At 27.3% G+C, this 21,445-nt stretch overlaps 1 protein-coding gene and 13 non-coding genes across 14 annotated transcripts; 1 reads left to right on the forward strand and 13 right to left on the reverse strand.

The window, feature by feature from the left end:
- Window positions 1–3,999: 3,999 nt before the first annotated feature.
- On the forward strand, window positions 4,000–9,963 carry LOC129609250 (mucin-2-like). Its single transcript, XM_055521181.1, has 4 exons — window positions 4,000–4,070; window positions 4,203–4,272; window positions 7,896–8,034; window positions 8,121–9,963. Exons 1-4 carry the CDS (start codon window positions 4,000–4,002, stop codon window positions 9,845–9,847), a joined length of 2,007 nt encoding a protein of 668 aa, XP_055377156.1. The 3' UTR covers window positions 9,848–9,963.
- A 990-nt stretch (window positions 9,964–10,953) lies between these two features.
- LOC129609333 (5S ribosomal RNA) lies at window positions 10,954–11,072 on the reverse strand. Its single transcript, XR_008696945.1, has one exon. It is a non-coding gene; the product is annotated as a 5S ribosomal RNA (ribosomal RNA).
- Window positions 11,073–11,643: 571 nt separating this feature from the next.
- On the reverse strand, window positions 11,644–11,762 carry LOC129609366 (5S ribosomal RNA). Its single transcript, XR_008696977.1, has one exon. It is a non-coding gene; the product is annotated as a 5S ribosomal RNA (ribosomal RNA).
- Window positions 11,763–12,321: 559 nt separating this feature from the next.
- On the reverse strand, window positions 12,322–12,440 carry LOC129609377 (5S ribosomal RNA). Its single transcript, XR_008696988.1, has one exon. It is a non-coding gene; the product is annotated as a 5S ribosomal RNA (ribosomal RNA).
- Window positions 12,441–12,999: 559 nt separating this feature from the next.
- Window positions 13,000–13,118, reverse strand: LOC129609389 (5S ribosomal RNA). The gene has a single exon (XR_008696999.1). It is a non-coding gene; the product is annotated as a 5S ribosomal RNA (ribosomal RNA).
- Window positions 13,119–13,690: 572 nt separating this feature from the next.
- LOC129609400 (5S ribosomal RNA) lies at window positions 13,691–13,809 on the reverse strand. Its single transcript, XR_008697010.1, has one exon. It is a non-coding gene; the product is annotated as a 5S ribosomal RNA (ribosomal RNA).
- A 2,467-nt stretch (window positions 13,810–16,276) lies between these two features.
- Window positions 16,277–16,395, reverse strand: LOC129609339 (5S ribosomal RNA). The gene has a single exon (XR_008696951.1). It is a non-coding gene; the product is annotated as a 5S ribosomal RNA (ribosomal RNA).
- A 572-nt stretch (window positions 16,396–16,967) lies between these two features.
- LOC129609350 (5S ribosomal RNA) lies at window positions 16,968–17,086 on the reverse strand. Its single transcript, XR_008696962.1, has one exon. It is a non-coding gene; the product is annotated as a 5S ribosomal RNA (ribosomal RNA).
- Window positions 17,087–17,645: 559 nt separating this feature from the next.
- On the reverse strand, window positions 17,646–17,764 carry LOC129609357 (5S ribosomal RNA). Its single transcript, XR_008696969.1, has one exon. It is a non-coding gene; the product is annotated as a 5S ribosomal RNA (ribosomal RNA).
- A 559-nt stretch (window positions 17,765–18,323) lies between these two features.
- LOC129609359 (5S ribosomal RNA) lies at window positions 18,324–18,442 on the reverse strand. Its single transcript, XR_008696970.1, has one exon. It is a non-coding gene; the product is annotated as a 5S ribosomal RNA (ribosomal RNA).
- A 559-nt stretch (window positions 18,443–19,001) lies between these two features.
- On the reverse strand, window positions 19,002–19,120 carry LOC129609360 (5S ribosomal RNA). Its single transcript, XR_008696971.1, has one exon. It is a non-coding gene; the product is annotated as a 5S ribosomal RNA (ribosomal RNA).
- Window positions 19,121–19,680: 560 nt separating this feature from the next.
- On the reverse strand, window positions 19,681–19,799 carry LOC129609361 (5S ribosomal RNA). The gene has a single exon (XR_008696972.1). It is a non-coding gene; the product is annotated as a 5S ribosomal RNA (ribosomal RNA).
- A 559-nt stretch (window positions 19,800–20,358) lies between these two features.
- LOC129609362 (5S ribosomal RNA) lies at window positions 20,359–20,477 on the reverse strand. Its single transcript, XR_008696973.1, has one exon. It is a non-coding gene; the product is annotated as a 5S ribosomal RNA (ribosomal RNA).
- Window positions 20,478–21,036: 559 nt separating this feature from the next.
- LOC129609363 (5S ribosomal RNA) lies at window positions 21,037–21,155 on the reverse strand. The gene has a single exon (XR_008696974.1). It is a non-coding gene; the product is annotated as a 5S ribosomal RNA (ribosomal RNA).
- Between the last annotated feature and the right edge of the window lie 290 nt (window positions 21,156–21,445).

A 21,445-nucleotide genomic window follows, 5' to 3' on the forward strand; every position in this document is an offset into this window, starting at 1 on the left:
ATACTTGTAAGTATCTACCTTTTGCTCATAATATTAATTTTATAAAAATAAAATTATGAGGTTTTTGAACCTGTAAACGCTTTCAATTTACCCATAATAATAGAAACACTTTGCAATTTTATTTTAAGCTGACGAAGCTTTCTTAGTATTCTGTTTAATATAACTATTAGAAAACATGCAGCTATTTGCTTATTATTATTTTTTCTAATTGGTACTTTAAAAAAATCACTTATATACAGGGTGATTCAGTAATTAGAGCGAAGTCAGGCAACATTTGGTGAGTTATTTTGTTCACATCACCAAAATCACTAAAGGTTATTGTGTCAACTAGATAAAAAAAGTCAACTACTTTTAAGATTAAGTTTTTGATGAAAAATTAATAACAATTGAATATTATCGGTTAAAATCGATAAAAATTGAAAATAACGACAATTTCGTTAGTTATTATACTTTTCCTTGAAGTTGATTTCAATCCCTTTACAAGCCCTTTCTAAAACTATTTCTAGCTTCTATCTTTTTTCGAAGGGAAGTCATAAACACCGCAGATTTCACAAACAGGCTTTTCTGTTTTCGTGAATATTCGTTAAAATCATCGTATCTCGGAAACCGTTGAAACCTAGTTCTAAACGAATATTTCATTTATTTTTGATGTCCTAAACTATGATTACTGAATCACTCTGTATGCTTTATTTTTTAGGTTAAAAGATTAAATATTCATATATATTGTGCTTTTGTTATATATATGGAAACAATTAGTCAATAAATACGAGTTTATAACTCTGGGAAAAGTGATATAAAAATATTAATTGAAATATTTATGTATAGAAGCATATCAAAATATCCTTAAGGAAAAAATTTGAGTTAAAATATTTATTTTAATAACAAATTATAAAATAATTCAAAATAATTGTTTTGCGGTACTTGAAATTCACCATAAATGCTGGATTCTTATAAAAACAAAAATTTGTGGGCGAAAGTACCGATGTATATGCAAATGTGAGAGAAAAGAAAACGAGAAATTACATGATTTTGCAACGAATTCTGTTAAAGATCTTAATTTTGTGTTGAAAATATACTATGTATAGATTTTGTAATGTAAAATATTTCATCGTTTGCCATTTTATTAAAATACTTGTTTTTTTTTAGAAGACTATAATAAGTAGATTTGAGATTGGACAGATGGGATAATAGCACATCTAGACCAGCGTATAGGCATCTATTATGTGTCCCGCTATGTTCCACACCTAGCGGGACACATAATAGATCCCTATACGCTGGTCCTTACAACACCTCCTCGAGACCTACCCTCACGATGAATTCGGCCCGACATACCGCATTTTTAAATTTAAAAGACATTGTTTTTGTGTTAATAATTAAAAAATTCAAATTTGTTTTGAATTAGGTTATATACAATTTTTTTTAGCTTAAAGGATGAATATATTATATAAAGGATATTTTCTAAATGAACATAATTTAAATCATAAAATATTTATTGTTTTAGTTGTATAGAATGATAAGTTTAGACATTTTTGTTAATGAATTTTTACTTTTTCAGTACTTTTTGCTTTAATAGATCTAATAGTGTAACTAGATTTTTTACACACCGAATGGGAAAAAGTGAATGGAAGGTCACAAGTTTAAATCGATAATTTGAAAAGAAATGCATAAATCTAATTGAAAATAGAATATCCATCTAAATATTATTGGAAAAAATGACATATTGAATAAAAATGAGAAATCTGATGTAAAAATTAATTAAGAGTGAGATGAAAATGTGGAATATACGATTAGACTGCTGATAAATCTTTATTTCGTGATTTGAGTTCAAACAGCTGAACAAAATATTTTTTCTAGAATATTTTCGATATTAAATTTTTTTCATTATAAAATTATTATTGCAATTATTGCTTACATACATACTATACTTATATATGTTTGTGAAAATTTTCACATGCAAAAATACACATTATATTTGAATAATATTCACATGATATTAATTTTTATATATTTGATTGAAAAATATAACAGTAGTAGTATAGTTTCACAAATATAAAAATAATTTTTTTTTATATTCAAAATGTAATATTAAAATTAACCTTATTTCGTGGAACTCTCAAATATTTAATGAAATTTGAGTACATACTAAAAATTTAATACAAAAAAACCTTTTAAGCAAGCAAAATTGTAATAAAAAATTTAATATCTACACAAGTTTAAACACTTTTGTTCTGATAAATAAAGCCAATAAAATAGAAAACCGCTTTTTATTTTCTTTAATAAGGGTAGTTAAAACTATCATTAAAATAACAATAAAAAAGAAAAATGGCACGGTAAAAAAAAAAAAAAAATTAACATAAAAATTAATTTATCTATTCTGCTGAAAAGAGGCGAAAATTTATCCTTCATCTATCTACCAAAATGTATCAAATTGCTTGGTTATTGTAAAATTCAATAAAACTAAGATTTAAATTAAGTAGCATTTACTAAAATATTTTATAGTTTTTTTTCCATTTATTTTTACTTAATAGGTTTTTTAGAGTTATTTTTGTAATTTACCACAATAAAACAGAAGTTGTCGGGCGATGTCCTAACTAAGGAATTAATGATTAATTTTGTTATTCAATCTAATTTTCAAGCCATTTATGCGATACTATTGTTTTTATAGTCATATTAGAAAGCGTTAATTGACAATTAACTAAATTTTAAAAACCTCATTTTCTTTTTCAATTTGTGTTTAGTGTGGTCGTTTTCCAGTTTATTAAATGCCTGTAACTGACATTATTCATGAATTCCAACGCAACGTAGTATACGCCTCATGAATTCCAATGTATAATGCCAACGCAACTGATATTTATTTTAGTTATTTTTTTTGCATTACTTTAAAGGCTGAATTGAATGACGACAAAGTGACAAAATGAATGACGAAAAAATCATGTTAATTTTGAAATTTTAAATTTTCCTTTTTATTGAAAAAATTTTTAAAATGTCAATTGTAGCGAATGACGTTATTAACATGATCATCAATTCTTTGGCATACTAAAAACGACCCTTATAACTAACCAAAAACTGAATTTATTAATTATATATAAATATTCTATTAGAATAATTGAAAACCGGTGATAAAAAAATTAAATTTTTTGATATGTAAATTCGTTCTTTAAACTTCTATGTATGTAAAATATTGTCTTCAGTTTCATATATGAAACTATTCAATAAAGTGTCAAAAACTTTAATTAATTCATCTAAAAGCAGTCATCGCAATTATACAAATGATTAATTCATCGCAAATTTACAACTGATTCACAGGATGATTTAAAACACGTGGAAAGATAAGGTAAGTACAAGATGTTCTTAAAAAATGTACGAGATTGAAGAATTATTTTGTAACTAAAACGCTTTAATTTTTTAATCATTATCAGCACTCTAAATAAATTTTTTGCCACTAATACAGCGTTTCGCCGTCATTTTTATAATTATTTGTACAGCAATGTTTACCATCGTTCGAAACTTAACATGTTCAGTTTTTGAATGTCGAATAGAAAATATAATTTAAATCCCGGATGTTATGATGTCGATGAACATGATTTAAATTATCATCAAAAATTTAAAAGCAAAGAATGCAGCTTCAAAAATGCCAACAATTCTTTAATATAGCAAATTTTTTGATCCACTTAGATTTGCTACAGTACATATAAGTATTTCAAAGTTCAAATTCCTAAAATGAAATTTAGAATTAATATTAGCAAAAAAGTAGCTAACATGATATTATGTTTTTATTATGTTATATATTATATAAAAGCTAAATGAATGCGAAACATTTAAAACACAGAAAAAAATAAATTCTAGATTTTTACAATTAAAAAAATTTAATTAATGAACGACAACTACTTACTTAATGGCAATTCATATTTTCACCAATTCAAACAATATTTGATTTATCACACACAGGAAACTAAAATTTCAAATTCTAAAAAAAAAATAAAGTTATGGATCAAATCAATGGCTTGTAAAGTAGCACTTTTCCTTTCAACAAGACGTGAAAATAATACTTGTAATAGTATATTTAGAATGTGATTTAAAATATAATTCTTTAATTCATACATCAAAATATTTCAAATTATGGTATACATTAAAGATGACAAAATAAGACAAATTCAAAGGTTAATTTTGTGAATAAAAATAAATAATTATATTTTTCAAAGGCATTTACCGTTAACTTTCTATGAAGATGCATTTAAGGTGCCGAAATTAGAATTTTACGAATTTCGAGTCGTGATAACTTGAGAGGGGATAGATGTGGGAAAAATTTTTTTTCTAATGAAATAAACTATATAAATAACTAAAAGCTGCTGTACAAATTTCAGTCTTCCACAATTTATTGTCTAGAAGAAATACAATATTAAAAATTAGGAAAAAAATATATGTTTTAGATAACGGTTAACCTACCACGGACATTTTGTCATTTCCATGATCAAATATTCCATGCCCCGGAAGAAGAAATCAGCGATTACTTTTCTCGTGTTGCATTAAATAGTTAAATAATGGCATTTTTAAGATTTTAAGTGTTAATAACTTTGATAGGGGGATATAAGGGAACATTTTCTTCAACCATGCACGGACACATGGAGAGACGGAAGGACAGATGGCCTGAGTGAACTAATAAGCACTTTGTTTTCAAAAGATTTTTAAAAAAATGCTAAGAGAGTAAAAAAAACAAAAGCTCAATCAAAAGTGTAAGAATAATTTAAAAAAAAAAAAAACAAATAAAATAATAAAAAAATTGTGACCCATTATAAGAACAAAAATATTTGAAAAAACAAAAATTTCATTCTTAAATTCTTTAAAAATAATAATCTTATATCCATTTTTTACAAAATATAAAGTTGACCATCCCGGTAGTTACCATCTCAAGAATTAAATATTTCAAAAGAATAAAAATATTTAAAAAAAAAAAGAGCAAAAATTTAGCGTTGTTCAACTTTTTTTTTTTGCTTTTCCTTGTGCTTTTTATATTATTATATAAAACGTAAAGTTCTAAAGATTCTATTCATTTCACTTAAGTTTATCATCATTTTAATATCGGGCGCATCCACCATACACATTTGTAACGGAATCATCATCATTATCAAAAATATATCGCGGTCATAATAAAATAAGAATAAATTTAAATATATTTTTTTTTCTTATTCGATTTTAAAAGATTTGGTTTTCACGCGATTCATGTATCACCGCAACAGCACTAATGGTTTTCTTTCAACTTTTAAATAAAGTGGAATATTACAAATTATAATAGGGTTTAATGTCAAATTTTCGACAAAATAGAAATTTGTCATATTGCTAATTTATAAATTTATTCAATTCAACCTAATTGATTTTATAAACGAGTAATTTTTCAACAATGTCTGTAAACATATTAGTAAGTCAAATAATTTATTTTTAAAATCTTAATTTTTCAAAAATAAGTAAATAGAAAATTAAATACAAATTCTTGTTGACAAATAATTATTAAAAAAAAATATTAAAAGAACAATAAAATAATAAATTAAAAAAAAATGTAACGAAAAGCGAAGAAAAGAAAAAATCAAGTGTTTACACCAATTTTTAAAGCTCAATCACCCATTAAATACCAGTGTTTTTTTTTCTTTTTGTATTTTTTAAAATATTTACTATTAGATTTTAACCGCGAAGAATGATATGTTAATTTCTTTTCTAGAAAGAAAACATAAAAGAAAAATAAATAATAGTTAACTATCATCATCATCGCATTTAATGCGTGATAATATTTTTTAAATAGTTAATAACAATAAATACAAATAAAAGAAGAAAGAACAAGAAAAGTTGAAGTTTTTTTAAACATCTTTCATATAGTTCAAGCTCATTGTATGTACATATGTACATATATGATGAAATGAAGAATGAATGATTTATTTGATAAGCTTTTGTGAAAATAGTAGGTGAAAACTATAGAACGATAAACACACAAAAATATATTTCAATACGGTAAACAAGGTGTTATTGACATTTAAATTTGCAGCAATAAATAAATAAAAAAAAAAATTTTACGAAAAATTTAAAAAAATTTGAATAGAAAGTTAAAAAAAAAAAGACTTTTATAAAAATGTTTTATGTCAAAAAATATTTTAATTAATAACTCAGCAATAATATTTATCAAGGAACACGCGTATATAATGGAATAATTATTAAATTCAATTAATTGTAAAATGATTAAAAATATAAAATGTTTAACATATTTATTAATTAATTGGACATTATTTGCGTGTCAACCAGTTCAAATTACTCATGAGTAGCCAAAACTTAACACAACACTATACCTTAAACAAGTGCCTACATGATCTGTTTAGTTAAGTCATTTCTTTTTCCGATAGATGGAAATTAGTATTTTTAATTTACAACACATTGACTCGTCTCAACTCGTTATTTCGAAGTAATTTTGACATTTTAACTTTAATATTTGAAATGTATTACATTAATATTTGAACGGTTATATGAAAAAATTGTAATAACAAAAAATTAAGGTTATGTTTGACTTATACCGAAAAAGATCGTTCCATTTACAAACTATAAATATATAAGCTCATGAATAGATTGACTAAGTAATTTATTTTCTAAACTTAAACATTGTACATAAATTTGAGTGCAATACCAATTTATAGAATATAAATAAAGTAAACACATGACGAAAATACTTAAGATCGAAGTTTGGTATTTAAAAACCAAACCAAAGGCCTACCTGAATTACATATTATTGTGCATTTTAATTTATTAAATTATTTTTATTTGATTTAATTAACAGAATTACTAAAGATCTTTATTGGCTATAGTGCAAAAAGGGTTTTGTGTTAATGTATTCATTTATAGATGTTTTTAAAAATTCTTTCGCATTTCTAACTTCAAAATTAAAAATCAATTAGACAAGAGAAAGACGCAACATATCATTAACATAATTAACATAATTGACATTAACATAAAAACGAAAAATAATAGAGTTGGTCAACTCTGTGATACCCGTACGAATTGTTATCCTATGTGTAAATATGCCATAACTGACTATGAGACAGACTATGACTTTAAGCCGCCGTATTACCATATTAATTTATGTAAAATTTCAGTATTATGTGCTTTTCAAAATACTGTGTGTGCCAAACTTATATTGAAGTTGTATGGCAGGTACCAAAAGAAGCCAAGCAATTTCAACGAATTTTATGAGACACATTAGCCCTACTTATATATTCGTTTGTGTAACATTTCAATACCAAAGCTTTTATAGTTCCTGAGATATAGTCAAATAACTTTCGAAGTTGTATGGCAGGTACCAGAAGGAGCCAAGTAATTTCAACTACTTTTATGAGATACATTGGCTCTACTAATATATTCCTTTATGTGAGATTTCAATACCACACCTTTTATAGTTTCTGAGATATAGCCAAATAAATTTTGAAGTTATAAGACAGCTACCCGAACCGGTTCCCAGATCTTGTCCAATTTAAACAGAGTTCTGGCACTTGCTACAATAAATCATTTATGAAAATTTGATGAACTTAGATCAATTGGTTTTTGAGTTATCGCTGGGACGGACGGACAGACAAAGCTAAATCAACCCAGAATCCGACGCTGATCAAAAATATGCACTTGAGTCTATATCTAAGACCGTTATTTCTTAGCGTTACAAACGGTTTGGCAAATTTAGTATACCCTTCCAACATATGTTCGTTTTTATGTTCGTTTTATGTGTATAATACAATATTATCCTATGTTATATCATTCCTGATTTTGATGAAAAGTTAAAGCTCACTTTCAGAATATTCTGGAATACCATATAAGATTCAATTGTGTTTTATGACATTTTTAATACAAATTTTTTTTCTTATTTTCAGTTAACATGGATTATTTACTGCTTTCTTATCACCATTACGGAACAAAAATCAAAGGCTCTGCAATTTCGTATGTTACCAATAAAATCAGAGAAATTGACAATAGCAGAACTGCCATCATATAATTTATTTGAGCCCTACGGTAAATTTTTATTTTAGTTATAAATTTAAAAATATATTGTAAGAAGTGAAATGACAAACCTATAAATAAAAAACATCAAATTTAAGGTCCCGGAACATATGCATTTGGATATGAAATTGAGGATAATGCTTCAAATAATATTCAATTCCGTGATGAAGAAAAACTAGAGAATGGTACTGTTCGTGGATCTTACGGTTTAGTTCGACCAAACGGTTTAGTTTCTATCACACGATATTTTGCTGATAATAGTGGTTATCATTCAAGTACACAAACTTTTAATCAAAATGATAAAAAGCCTTCTATATTAACGTCAACATTATCACCACTAATTGAATTATCAAGTCCAAGTGATGTGATGTTTCTTGATGTACCGAATCCAGCAACAATTTCATCACTAGTTGCTCAACATATTTTAGAACAAAATAAGGTTGATTTGGCTACACAATCATCGAATATTCCTATTACTGAAATTTTTTCTGATGATGACAAAGATACTAAAACCGGCAATAAATCTGATAATGATAAAAAGTTTACCGGACAGTCGTCAGCAACATCATCTATTCAACAAATAACACCAACACATATTCCAAATTTACCAGTGATAGGACCAATCAAAATACCAACGCAAAATTCAAATTCCGACACAAACAAGGTTGATAATCAAACTGGTATAAAACCTTCTTCCGATGAAATATCTAATATACTAATGCCATCAAATCCTTCTGACATTACCAACATTTTCCAAACTTTATTGCCACATATTCCAAATTTACCGATATCGTCAAGCACAACACCATTACCGCAAGGTACCACTACACCAGCAACTGCCGAGAACTTATCAGACGAAAAAAACAGTGTTATTTCTTCTTCATCCCAACCAAATATTTTCGAAAACATATTGCCGCATATTCCTCAGGTATCTCTCCCACCTAATATGATTGGAGCTACTACAAAAAAGCCGACCGCTACAAGCATGAATGATTTATTTGATAATACTGAACTTGAAAACTCATCGTCTTCAACAACGGCTGCAACAACAACAAATAAACCAACCAGCAATTTGCCTTCAGTTTCTAATGTATTTGAAAATCTTTTACCTCATCCACCACAAATACCAATATCTATTAGCATGGATAGTACTACGAAGCCATCACAGTCTTCTACATCATCGTCAAGCAATTTATTAGATGAAAATGAAACAAGTGAATCATCAATGCCTTCTGTTCAGTCTTCAACTTTAACTTCAACTACCAATAAACCTACTTCTACAACAATTGACGGTTTTCCCCCATTATCTCAAATATTTGGCTTTTTGGATCCAGCAAATTTTCCAATTTTAAAACCGCCAGCAAACATACCAAATAAACCAGACGGATCAGAAACGTCTTCGGGAACTGCAGCGATGGATACTATTTTAGATAATACAACGCCAATTGTGGAGCCGGTGTTTGCAATCATTCATAAGAATGCAACATTAATCCCAATTTATGCAGATGATGGTACCACTATTGGTATACAATTAGTGAATAATCTTATACCTTCCAATTTTCATATAATTCCATTCATTATACCAAGTAATTATTTACAAAATCAGCATACCACTGAATCCTCACAACAAAATATTGCACATGATGAAGTTTCTTTTGAGGAAACAATTCCAAATTTTGTAAATGATAAATTTCATGATCCTCTAAATGATAGTGATGACGATGATACATGGAAATCAGATTTTTCTCGCAAGAGAAAAGGAAACAGAAGAAATAAAATTAGAAGGAATAATAATTTTCGAAGAAGATATAGAAGCAAGAATTGAACTTTATGAGTATATCATGCTTATTAAATTAAATGTATAAAAATTATATGTATACGTAAATATTCAAAAAATATACTAATAACTATACATAAGACTAATACGATAAAAATGAAGATAGACGGTTAACAGTTACAAAAAAAAGAAGAAAAAAAACAATAGCAAGTTTTATGCATATTAAAAAACACTCTTAATTTCGATCTCCACCAATTTAAACCTACCGCCATTTATTAAATTATTTTTATTTATTTCCAAAAATATATAATGTCAAATAAAAGTAATTATAATATATTGTTGTATAATGTACTTTAAAACTTAAATGTATATAAGCCTATCTGTATGTATGTATATAAGACTATTTCTCGAACTTTATGAAATAAGTTGCCAAATTTATAACGAATACTCGTATTAAACTGAACTATTACAAAAAATTATTTCAAAAGCACTTCCTTGTTCATTAAGACCCAATTAATTACGATGGTACGATGGATATTGTTTTCTCGTCCAGATAAAATATTTTTCGAACAGTTTTCGCAAAAAGCAAAACAGTTGGAAAAATAATAGCAAAACTCCCAATGTAGGATTTTGAAGAGTGAAAACGGTACAGGTAATTATAATTAAACAGTATAAATAAAAAATCAAAATAAATGCAAAAAAATTCTGAAAATATTTTCCAAATTGCATAAAAGTTACTACTTAGTATACACAAAGAACAATAGAGATACTTGTTGTTTGCAACATAATTATGATGATTAATAATTTCTTTATTACACTAATATGAAAATTGATTTTGTTATTGAAAAGAGTTTGTAGAATTTAGTTTTGCTAAACTTCAAAATATATTAAGGATTTTTTTTAATTACCTACATATTGTTTTTCAGTAATTAAAAAAATTCTATCAAAAAAATTTTTCATTGAGTTGTAAGACTCAACAGAATTTAATTGGATTTCTCGTCATCATACTAATAAACGAAGGAGCAACAGTAGTAATATATAAATCCACAATAAATCCTCATAAAAAAATTAGTTGCATAGGAATAAATTCATACAAAACGTTATTCATAATATTTTTGTTAAGGTTTGTAAAAAAAATGCAAAAAGTTGACTGATGCCAACAACACGCGGTGTTCCCAAGCGGTCCCCCATCTAAGTACTAACCGCGCCCGACGTTGCTTAACTTCGGTGATCAGACGAGAACCGGTGTGTTCAACGTGGTATGGTCGTTGGCAAAATAACATCATCCAAAACTCTTTATAATCCAAAAATAATCTACTGTAACTAAACATTCTTTTCCGATTGTTCAGATACAAAAAATTTTACTATGTATATGTATTACGAGTATTAACACAATACATGGCATTTAATATAGAAGTAGTCAGTATTAAATTTAACAATCAGCAATACAGATACTTGTTGTTTGCAACATAATTATGATGATTAATAATTTCTTTATTACACTAATATGAAAATTGATTTTGTTATTGAAAAGAGTTTGTAGAATTTAGTTTTGCTAAACTTCAAAATATATTAAGGATTTTTTTAATTACCTACATATTGTTTTCCAGTAATTAAAAAAATTCTATCAAAAAAATTTTTCATTGAGTTGTAAGACTCAACAGAATTTAATTGGATTTCTCGTCATCATACTAATAAACGAAGGAGCAACAGTAGTAATACAAGTATATAAATCCACAATAAATCCTCATAAAAAAATTAGTTGCATAGGAATAAATTCATACAAAACGTTATTCATAATATTTTTCTTAAAGTTTGTAAAAAAAATACAAAAAGTTGACTGATGCCAACAACACGCGGTGTTCCCAAGCGGTCCCCCATCTAAGTACTAACCGCGCCCGACGTTGCTTAACTTCGGTGATCAGACGAGAACCGGTGTGTTCAACGTGGTATGGTCGTTGGCAAAATAACATCATCCAAAACTCTTTATAATCCAAAAATAATCTACTGTAACTAAACATTCTTTTCCGATTGTTCAGATACAAAAAATTTTACTATGTGTATATATTATTAACACAATACATGGCATTTAATATAGAAGTAGTCAGTATTAAATTTAACAATCAGCAATACAGATACTTGTTGTTTGCAACATAATTATGATGATTAATAATTTCTTTATTACACTAATATGAAAATTGATTTTGTTATTGAAAAGAGTTTGTAGAATTTAGTTTTGCTAAACTTCAAAATATATTAAGGATTTTTTTAATTACCTACATATTGTTTTCCAGTAATTAAAAAAATTCTATCAAAAAAATTTTTCATTGAGTTGTAAGACTCAACAGAATTTAATTGGATTTCTCGTCATCATACTAATAAACGAAGGAGCAACAGTAGTAAAATATAAATCTACAATAAATCCTCATAAAAAAATTAGTTGCATAGGAATAAATTCATATAAAACGTTATTCATAATATTTTTCTTAAAGTTTGTAAAAAAAATACAAAAATTTGACTGATGCCAACAACACGCGGTGTTCCCAAGCGGTCCCCCATCTAAGTACTAACCGCGCCCGACGTTGCTTAACTTCGGTGATCAGACGAGAACCGGTGTGTTCAACGTGGTATGGTCGTTGGCAAAATAACATCATCCAAAACTCTTTATAATTCAAAAATAATCTACTGTAACTAAACATTCTTTTCCGATTGTTCAGATACAAAAAATTTTACTATGTGTATGTATTATTAACACAATACATGGCATTTAATATAGAAGTAGTCAGTATTAAATTTAACAATCAGCAATACAGATACTTGTTGTTTGCAACATAATTATGATGATTAATAATTTCTTTATTACACTAATATGAAAATTGATTTTGTTATTGAAAAGAATTTGTAGAATTTAGTTTTGCTAAACTTCAAAATATATTAAGGATTTTTTTAATTACCTACATATTGTTTTCCAGTAATTAAAAAAATTCTATCAAAAAAATTTTTCATTGAGTTGTAAGACTCAACAGAATTTAATTGGATTTCTCGTCATCATACTAATAAACGAAGGAGCAACAGTAGTAAAATATAAATCTACAATAAATCCTCATAAAAAAATTAGTTGCATAGGAATAAATTCATACAAAACGTTATTCATAATATTTTTGTTAAGGTTTGTAAAAAAAATGCAAAAAGTTGACTGATGCCAACAACACGCGGTGTTCCCAAGCGGTCCCCCATCTAAGTACTAACCGCGCCCGACGTTGCTTAACTTCGGTGATCAGACGAGAACCGGTGTGTTCAACGTGGTATGGTCGTTGGCAAAATAACATCATCCAAAACTCTTTATAATCCAAAAATAATCTACTGTAACTAAACATTCTTTTCCGATTGTTCAGATACAAAAAATTTTACTATGTATATGTATTACGAGTATTAACACAATACATGGCATTTAATATAGAAGTAGTCAGTATTAAATTTAACAATCAGCAATACAGATACTTGTTGTTTGCAACATAATTATGATGATTAATAATTTCTTTATTACACTAATATGAAAATTGATTTTGTTGTTGAAAAGAGTTTGTAGAATTTAGTTTTGCTAAACTTCAAAATATATTAAGGATTTTTTTTAATTACCTACATATTGTTTTTCAGTAATTAAAAAAATTCTATCAAAAAAATTTTTCATTGAGTTGTAAGACTCAACAGAATTTAATTGGATTTCTCGTCATCATACTAATAAACGAAGGAGCAACAGTAGTAATACGAGTATATAAATCCACAATAAATCCTCATAAAAAAATTAGTTGCATAGGAATAAATTCATACAAAACGTTATTCATAATATTTTTGTTAAGGTTTGTAAAAAAAATGCAAAAAGTTGACTGATGCCAACAACACGCGGTGTTCCCAAGCGGTCCCCCATCTAAGTACTAACCGCGCCCGACGTTGCTTAACTTCGGTGATCAGACGAGAACCGGTGTGTTCAACGTGGTATGGTCGTTGGCAAAATAACATCATCCAAAACTCTTTATAATCCAAAAATAATCTACTGTAACTAAACATTCTTTTCCGATTGTTCAGATACAAAAAATTTTACTATGTGTATGTATTATTAACACAATACATGGCATTTAATATAGAAGTAGTCAGTATTAAATTTAACAATCAGCAATACAGATACTTGTTGTTTGCAACATAATTATGATGATTAATAATTTCTTTATTACACTAATATGAAAATTGATTTTGTTATTGAAAAGAGTTTGTAGAATTTAGTTTTGCTAAACTTCAAAATATATTAAGGATTTTTTTTAATTACCTACATACAGGCGCGGTCCTGATGTATTCGTCGCCCTAAGCGGTTCCTAAAAAGTGCGCCCCCCCCCCCCCCTTCAACCGTTTCACCTATTTTATTACTGTGAACAAAATTTAATGGTCATTGCACATTGTGCATCATAAAGCACTTTCTTGTAACCTTATTATGCTGAATTAAAGAATTAAAGTCTGGAACTAAACTTTCAATTCTTTGTTTTATAAATTCAAAAACAAGGTAATTTATTTAACTGTACGTTTTTTTATGAAGTTATGATCAGATTTATATCAATTTAAACTTGATTTTTTGATTTTAACAACCAAAAAATTTACTTTTTAACGTACAAGTGAAACTTATTGTAAAAGGTTCTATGAAAATTATATCAAATGAACTTTTTCAAAGCTTATTTGAATATGAAAAAAAGTAAAAATTTATTTTTATTTTTATTCGTAATTTTAAATTTACGAATAAAATTTGGCTTTTTATTTCACAAATCGCCTGAGAAATGAAGCAGCTTATAAAAAAAGTTTCGACTTTCATTCAAAAATTTAAGGAAAATCAAAGTTTCGTTCTAAAATTTATGACTTGAAAACTAAGCTTTTTATGAACATTGGTACAAGCTTTTATACTGTTCATTATATTTTTTTTAGATTTTATTAAAATAAATGCATTTACTAGTATTTATAGGCTTGTGGTTTTGAAATTTCAGAATGTCGTTCTGCTTAACTGTTTTAATTTTGGAGATAAATGTGTGAAACAAATTATGCGCCATTTCATTTTTCTTTTATTGTTTGGATGATTTACACAAGATCAATTCAACATAAAATTCTTAACATTCACTTGATTATTAAACAACATTTTTTCAATTCAATATAAGTAGTAGATTTTATCAATTAAAATTTAATTCTGTGATTGATAACAGTTTTTTCAAAAACGAAAGCAGAACATAGTAGTAGAAATTCATAACGATCATGTAATTTTAAAATTCATTCAAAATGTTGTTAAACAAAAACAAAATATTGGTATACACAATCTCAATATCAAGCTATGCATTCGATCATTTAAGAATATTGCTCTCATTCTCTTTTTCTAATTTCTTTCTATTCTCATTCTTAATTTGTGTTTTTTTTGTTTTGTTCTTGTTGTTTACTAATGCAATAGTATACAGAAAAAGTAATACATTATAATAATGTGTTTGTTTGTTTGATGAGTGAGCGCCAACTAAGCAAAAATAAAATTTTGCATGTATGAAACAATTTAAATATAATGTGTACGAACGAGTGTAGCCACTAAGCATAGTAAAAACCTTGCTTTGTGATATAATTATATGTGTACGAGCGAGTGTTGATAGGGAGCAATCTCAGCAAAATAAAAATTTTGCTTTATGAGATAATTATATGTGTACGCATGAATGTTGATCTTATACATATTAGGCAATATAAATTATGTGTACATGTGTATTTTTGAATATTTTTATTTGTTGCGTACATTGCTTCTATATATGTATGTATATTATATGAGACGATTTCACTTATATATATGAACGATTGAATGTATACAGCTGTGTGAAATAATATTCTGTGTTTATAGGCATATACATTACATAAAAAATAAGAATGAAAGAGTAGTGTAGAGTAAAGAAATGTATGAGTAATTTTAATTCTATGAACATTTTTTGTTATATGGTGCAAATAGAAAATATGTGTAGGAACAAAATATTATGTTTGCATGTAGGTAGATTTTATTAAGTTAATTTCGCTATAAATTGATTTATAAAAAAAACTTGGAATCCTTTTTTTGGGTGAAAATTTTTTTTTTTAAATTTAAGGGTTTTTTAAGTTTTCAATGGCGCCCCTATTTTTTATCGCCCATTGCAAATGCATACTTTGCATGTATGATAAATCCGGGGCTGCCTACATATTGTTTTTCAGTAATTAAAAAAATTCTATCAAAAAAATTTTTCATTGAGTTGTAAGACTCAACAGAATTTAATTGGATTTCTCGTCATCATACTAATAAACGAAGGAGCAACAGTAGTAAAATATAAATCTACAATAAATCCTCATGAAAAAATTAGTTGCATAGGAATAAATTCATACAAAACGTTATTCATAATATTTTTATTAAAGTTTGTAAAAAAAATGCAAAAAGTTGACTGATGCCAACAACACGCGGTGTTCCCAAGCGGTCCCCCATCTAAGTACTAACCGCGCCCGACGTTGCTTAACTTCGGTGATCAGACGAGAACCGGTGTGTTCAACGTGGTATGGTCGTTGGCAAAATAACATCATCCAAAACTCTTTATAATTCAAAAATAATCTACTGTAACTAAACATTCTTTTCCGATTGTTCAGATACAAAAAATTTTACTATGTGTATGTATTACGAGTATTAACACAATACATGGCATTTAATATAGAAGTAGTCAGTAGTAAATTTAACAATCAGCAATACAGATACTTGTTGTTTGCAACATAATTATGATGATTAATAATTTCTTTATTACACTAATATGAAAATTGATTTTGTTATTGAAAAGAGTTTGTAGAATTTAGTTTTGCTAAACTTCAAAATATATTAAGGATTTTTTTTAATTACCTACATATTGTTTTTCAGTAATTAAAAAAATTCTATCAAAAAAATTTTTCATTGAGTTGTAAGACTCAACAGAATTTAATTGGATTTCTCGTCATCATACTAATAAACGAAGGAGCAACAGTAGTAATACAAGTATATAAATCCACAATAAATCCTCATAAAAAAATTAGTTGCATAGGAATAAATTCATACAAAACGTTATTCATAATATTTTTGTTAAGGTTTGTAAAAAAAATGCAAAAAGTTGACTGATGCCAACAACACGCGGTGTTCCCAAGCGGTCCCCCATCTAAGTACTAACCGCGCCCGACGTTGCTTAACTTCGGTGATCAGACGAGAACCGGTGTGTTCAACGTGGTATGGTCGTTGGCAAAATAACATCATCCAAAACTCTTTATAATTCAAAAATAATCTACTGTAACTAAACATTCTTTTCCGATTGTTCAGATACAAAAAATTTTACTATGTGTATGTATTATTAACACAATACATGGCATTTAATATAGAAGTAGTCAGTATTAAATTTAACAATCAGCAATACAGATACTTGTTGTTTGCAACATAATTATGATGATTAATAATTTCTTTATTACACTAATATGAAAATTGATTTTGTTATTGAAAAGAATTTGTAGAATTTAGTTTTGCTAAACTTCAAAATATATTAAGGATTTTTTTAATTACCTACATATTGTTTTCCAGTAATTAAAAAAATTCTATCAAAAAAATTTTTCATTGAGTTGTAAGACTCAACAGAATTTAATTGGATTTCTCGTCATCATACTAATAAACGAAGGAGCAACAGTAGTAAAATATAAATCTACAATAAATCCTCATAAAAAAATTAGTTGCATAGGAATAAATTCATATAAAACGTTATTCATAATATTTTTCTTAAAGTTTGTAAAAAAAATACAAAAAGTTGACTGATGCCAACAACACGCGGTGTTCCCAAGCGGTCCCCCATCTAAGTACTAACCGCGCCCGACGTTGCTTAACTTCGGTGATCAGACGAGAACCGGTGTGTTCAACGTGGTATGGTCGTTGGCAAAATAACATCATCCAAAACTCTTTATAATTCAAAAATAATCTACTGTAACTAAACATTCTTTTCCGATTGTTCAGATACAAAAAATTTTACTATGTGTATGTATTATTAACACAATACATGGCATTTAATATAGAAGTAGTCAGTATTAAATTTAACAATCAGCAATACAGATACTTGTTGTTTGCAACATAATTATGATGATTAATAATTTCTTTATTACACTAATATGAAAATTGATTTTGTTATTGAAAAGAGTTTGTAGAATTTAGTTTTGCTAAACTTCAAAATATATTAAGGATTTTTTTAATTACCTACATATTGTTTTTCAGTAATTAAAAAAATTCTATCAAAAAAATTTTTCATTGAGTTGTAAGACTCAACAGAATTTAATTGGATTTCTCGTCATCATACTAATAAACGAAGGAGCAACAGTAGTAATACATAAATCCACAATAAATCCTCATAAAAAAATTAGTTGCATAGGAATAAATTCATACAAAACGTTATTCATAATATTTTTATTAAAGTTTGTAAAAAAAATGCAAAAAGTTGACTGATGCCAACAACACGCGGTGTTCCCAAGCGGTCCCCCATCTAAGTACTAACCGCGCCCGACGTTGCTTAACTTCGGTGATCAGACGAGAACCGGTGTGTTCAACGTGGTATGGTCGTTGGCAAAATAACATCATCCAAAACTCTTTATAATTCAAAAATAATCTACTGTAACTAAACATTCTTTTCCGATTGTTCAGATACAAAAAATTTTACTATGTGTATGTATTATTAACACAATACATGGCATTTAATATAGAAGTAGTCAGTATTAAATTTAACAATCAGCAATACAGATACTTGTTGTTTGCAACATAATTATGATGATTAATAATTTCTTTATTACACTAATATGAAAATTGATTTTGTTATTGAAAAGAGTTTGTAGAATTTAGTTTTGCTAAACTTCAAAATATATTAAGGATTTTTTTAATTACCTACATATTGTTTTTCAGTAATTAAAAAAATTCTATCAAAAAAATTTTTCATTGAGTTGTAAGACTCAACAGAATTTAATTGGATTTCTCGTCATCATACTAATAAACGAAGGAGCAACAGTAGTAATACATAAATCCACAATAAATCCTCATAAAAAAATTAGTTGCATAGGAATAAATTCATACAAAACGTTATTCATAATATTTTTATTAAAGTTTGTAAAAAAAATGCAAAAAGTTGACTGATGCCAACAACACGCGGTGTTCCCAAGCGGTCCCCCATCTAAGTACTAACCGCGCCCGACGTTGCTTAACTTCGGTGATCAGACGAGAACCGGTGTGTTCAACGTGGTATGGTCGTTGGCAAAATAACATCATCCAAAACTCTTTATAATCCAAAAATAATCTACTGTAACTAAACATTCTTTTCCGATTGTTCAGATACAAAAAATTTTACTATGTGTATGTATTATTAACACAATACATGGCATTTAATATAGAAGTAGTCAGTATTAAATTTAACAATCAGCAATACAGATACTTGTTGTTTGCAACATAATTATGATGATTAATAATTTCTTTATTACACTAATATGAAAATTGATTTTGTTGTTGAAAAGAGTTTGTAGAATTTAGTTTTGCTAAACTTCAAAATATATTAAGGATTTTTTTTAATTACCTACATATTGTTTTTCAGTAATTAAAAAAATTCTATCAAAAAAATTTTTCATTGAGTTGTAAGACTCAACAGAATTTAATTGGATTTCTCGTCATCATACTAATAAACGAAGGAGCAACAGTAGTAAAATATAAATCTACAATAAATCCTCATAAAAAAATTAGTTGCATAGGAATAAATTCATACAAAACGTTATTCATAATATTTTTATTAAAGTTTGTAAAAAAAATACAAAAAGTTGACTGATGCCAACAACACGCGGTGTTCCCAAGCGGTCCCCCATCTAAGTACTAACCGCGCCCGACGTTGCTTAACTTCGGTGATCAGACGAGAACCGGTGTGTTCAACGTGGTATGGTCGTTGGCAAAATAACATCATCCAAAACTCTTTATAATTCAAAAATAATCTACTGTAACTAAACATTCTTTTCCGATTGTTCAGATACAAAAAATTTTACTATGTGTATGTATTATTAACACAATACATGGCATTTAATATAGAAGTAGTCAGTATTAAATTTAACAATCAGCAATACAGATACTTGTTGTTTGCAACATAATTATGATGATTAATAATTTCTTTATTACACTAATATGAAAATTGATTTTGTTATTGAAAAGAATTTGTAGAATTTAGTTTTGCTAAACTTCAAAATATATTAAGGATTTTTTTAATTACCTACATATTGTTTTCCAGTAATTAAAAAAATTCTATCAAAAAAATTTTTCATTGAGTTGTAAGACTCAACAGAATTTAATTGGATTTCTCGTCATCATACTAATAAACGAAGGAGCAACAGTAGTAAAATATAAATCTACAATAAATCCTCATAAAAAAATTAGTTGCATAGGAATAAATTCATATAAAACGTTATTCATAATATTTTTCTTAAAGTTTGTAAAAAAAATACAAAAAGTTGACTGATGCCAACAACACGCGGTGTTCCCAAGCGGTCCCCCATCTAAGTACTAACCGCGCCCGACGTTGCTTAACTTCGGTGATCAGACGAGAACCGGTGTGTTCAACGTGGTATGGTCGTTGGCAAAATAACATCATCCAAAACTCTTTATAATTCAAAAATAATCTACTGTAACTAAACATTCTTTTCCGATTGTTCAGATACAAAAAATTTTACTATGTGTATGTATTATTAACACAATACATGGCATTTAATATAGAAGTAGTCAGTATTAAATTTAACAATCAGCAATACAGATACTTGTTGTTTGCAACATAATTATGATGATTAATAATTTCTTTATTACACTAATATGAAAATTGATTTTGTTATTGAAAAGAGTTTGTAGAATTTAGTTTTGCTAAACTTCAAAATATATTAAGGATTTTTTTAATTACCTACATATTGTTTTTCAGTAATTAAAAAAATTCTATCAAAAAAATTTTTCATTGAGTTGTAAGACTCAACAGAATTTAATTGGATTTCTCGTCATCATACTAATAAACGAAGGAGCAACAGTAGTAATACATAAATCCACAATAAATCCTCATAAAAAAATTAGTTGCATAGGAATAAATTCATACAAAACGTTATTCATAATATTTTTATTAAAGTTTGTAAAAAAAATGCAAAAAGTTGACTGATGCCAACAACACGCGGTGTTCCCAAGCGGTCCCCCATCTAAGTACTAACCGCGCCCGACGTTGCTTAACTTCGGTGATCAGACGAGAACCGGTGTGTTCAACGTGGTATGGTCGTTGGCAAAATAACATCATCCAAAACTCTTTATAATTCAAAAATAATCTACTGTAACTAAACATTCTTTTCCGATTGTTCAGATACAAAAAATTTTACTATGTGTATGTATTATTAACACAATACATGGCATTTAATATAGAAGTAGTCAGTATTAAATTTAACAATCAGCAATACAGATACTTGTTGTTTGCAACATAATTATGATGATTAATAATTTCTTTATTACACTAATATGAAAATTGATTTTGTTGTTGAAAAGAGTTTGTAGAATTTAGTTTTGCTAAACTTCAAAAT

This window comes from Condylostylus longicornis, unplaced genomic scaffold (assembly GCF_029603195.1).
Source record: "Condylostylus longicornis isolate FDR11 unplaced genomic scaffold, ASM2960319v2 ptg000038l, whole genome shotgun sequence".
Taxonomy (NCBI): domain Eukaryota; kingdom Metazoa; phylum Arthropoda; class Insecta; order Diptera; family Dolichopodidae; genus Condylostylus; species Condylostylus longicornis.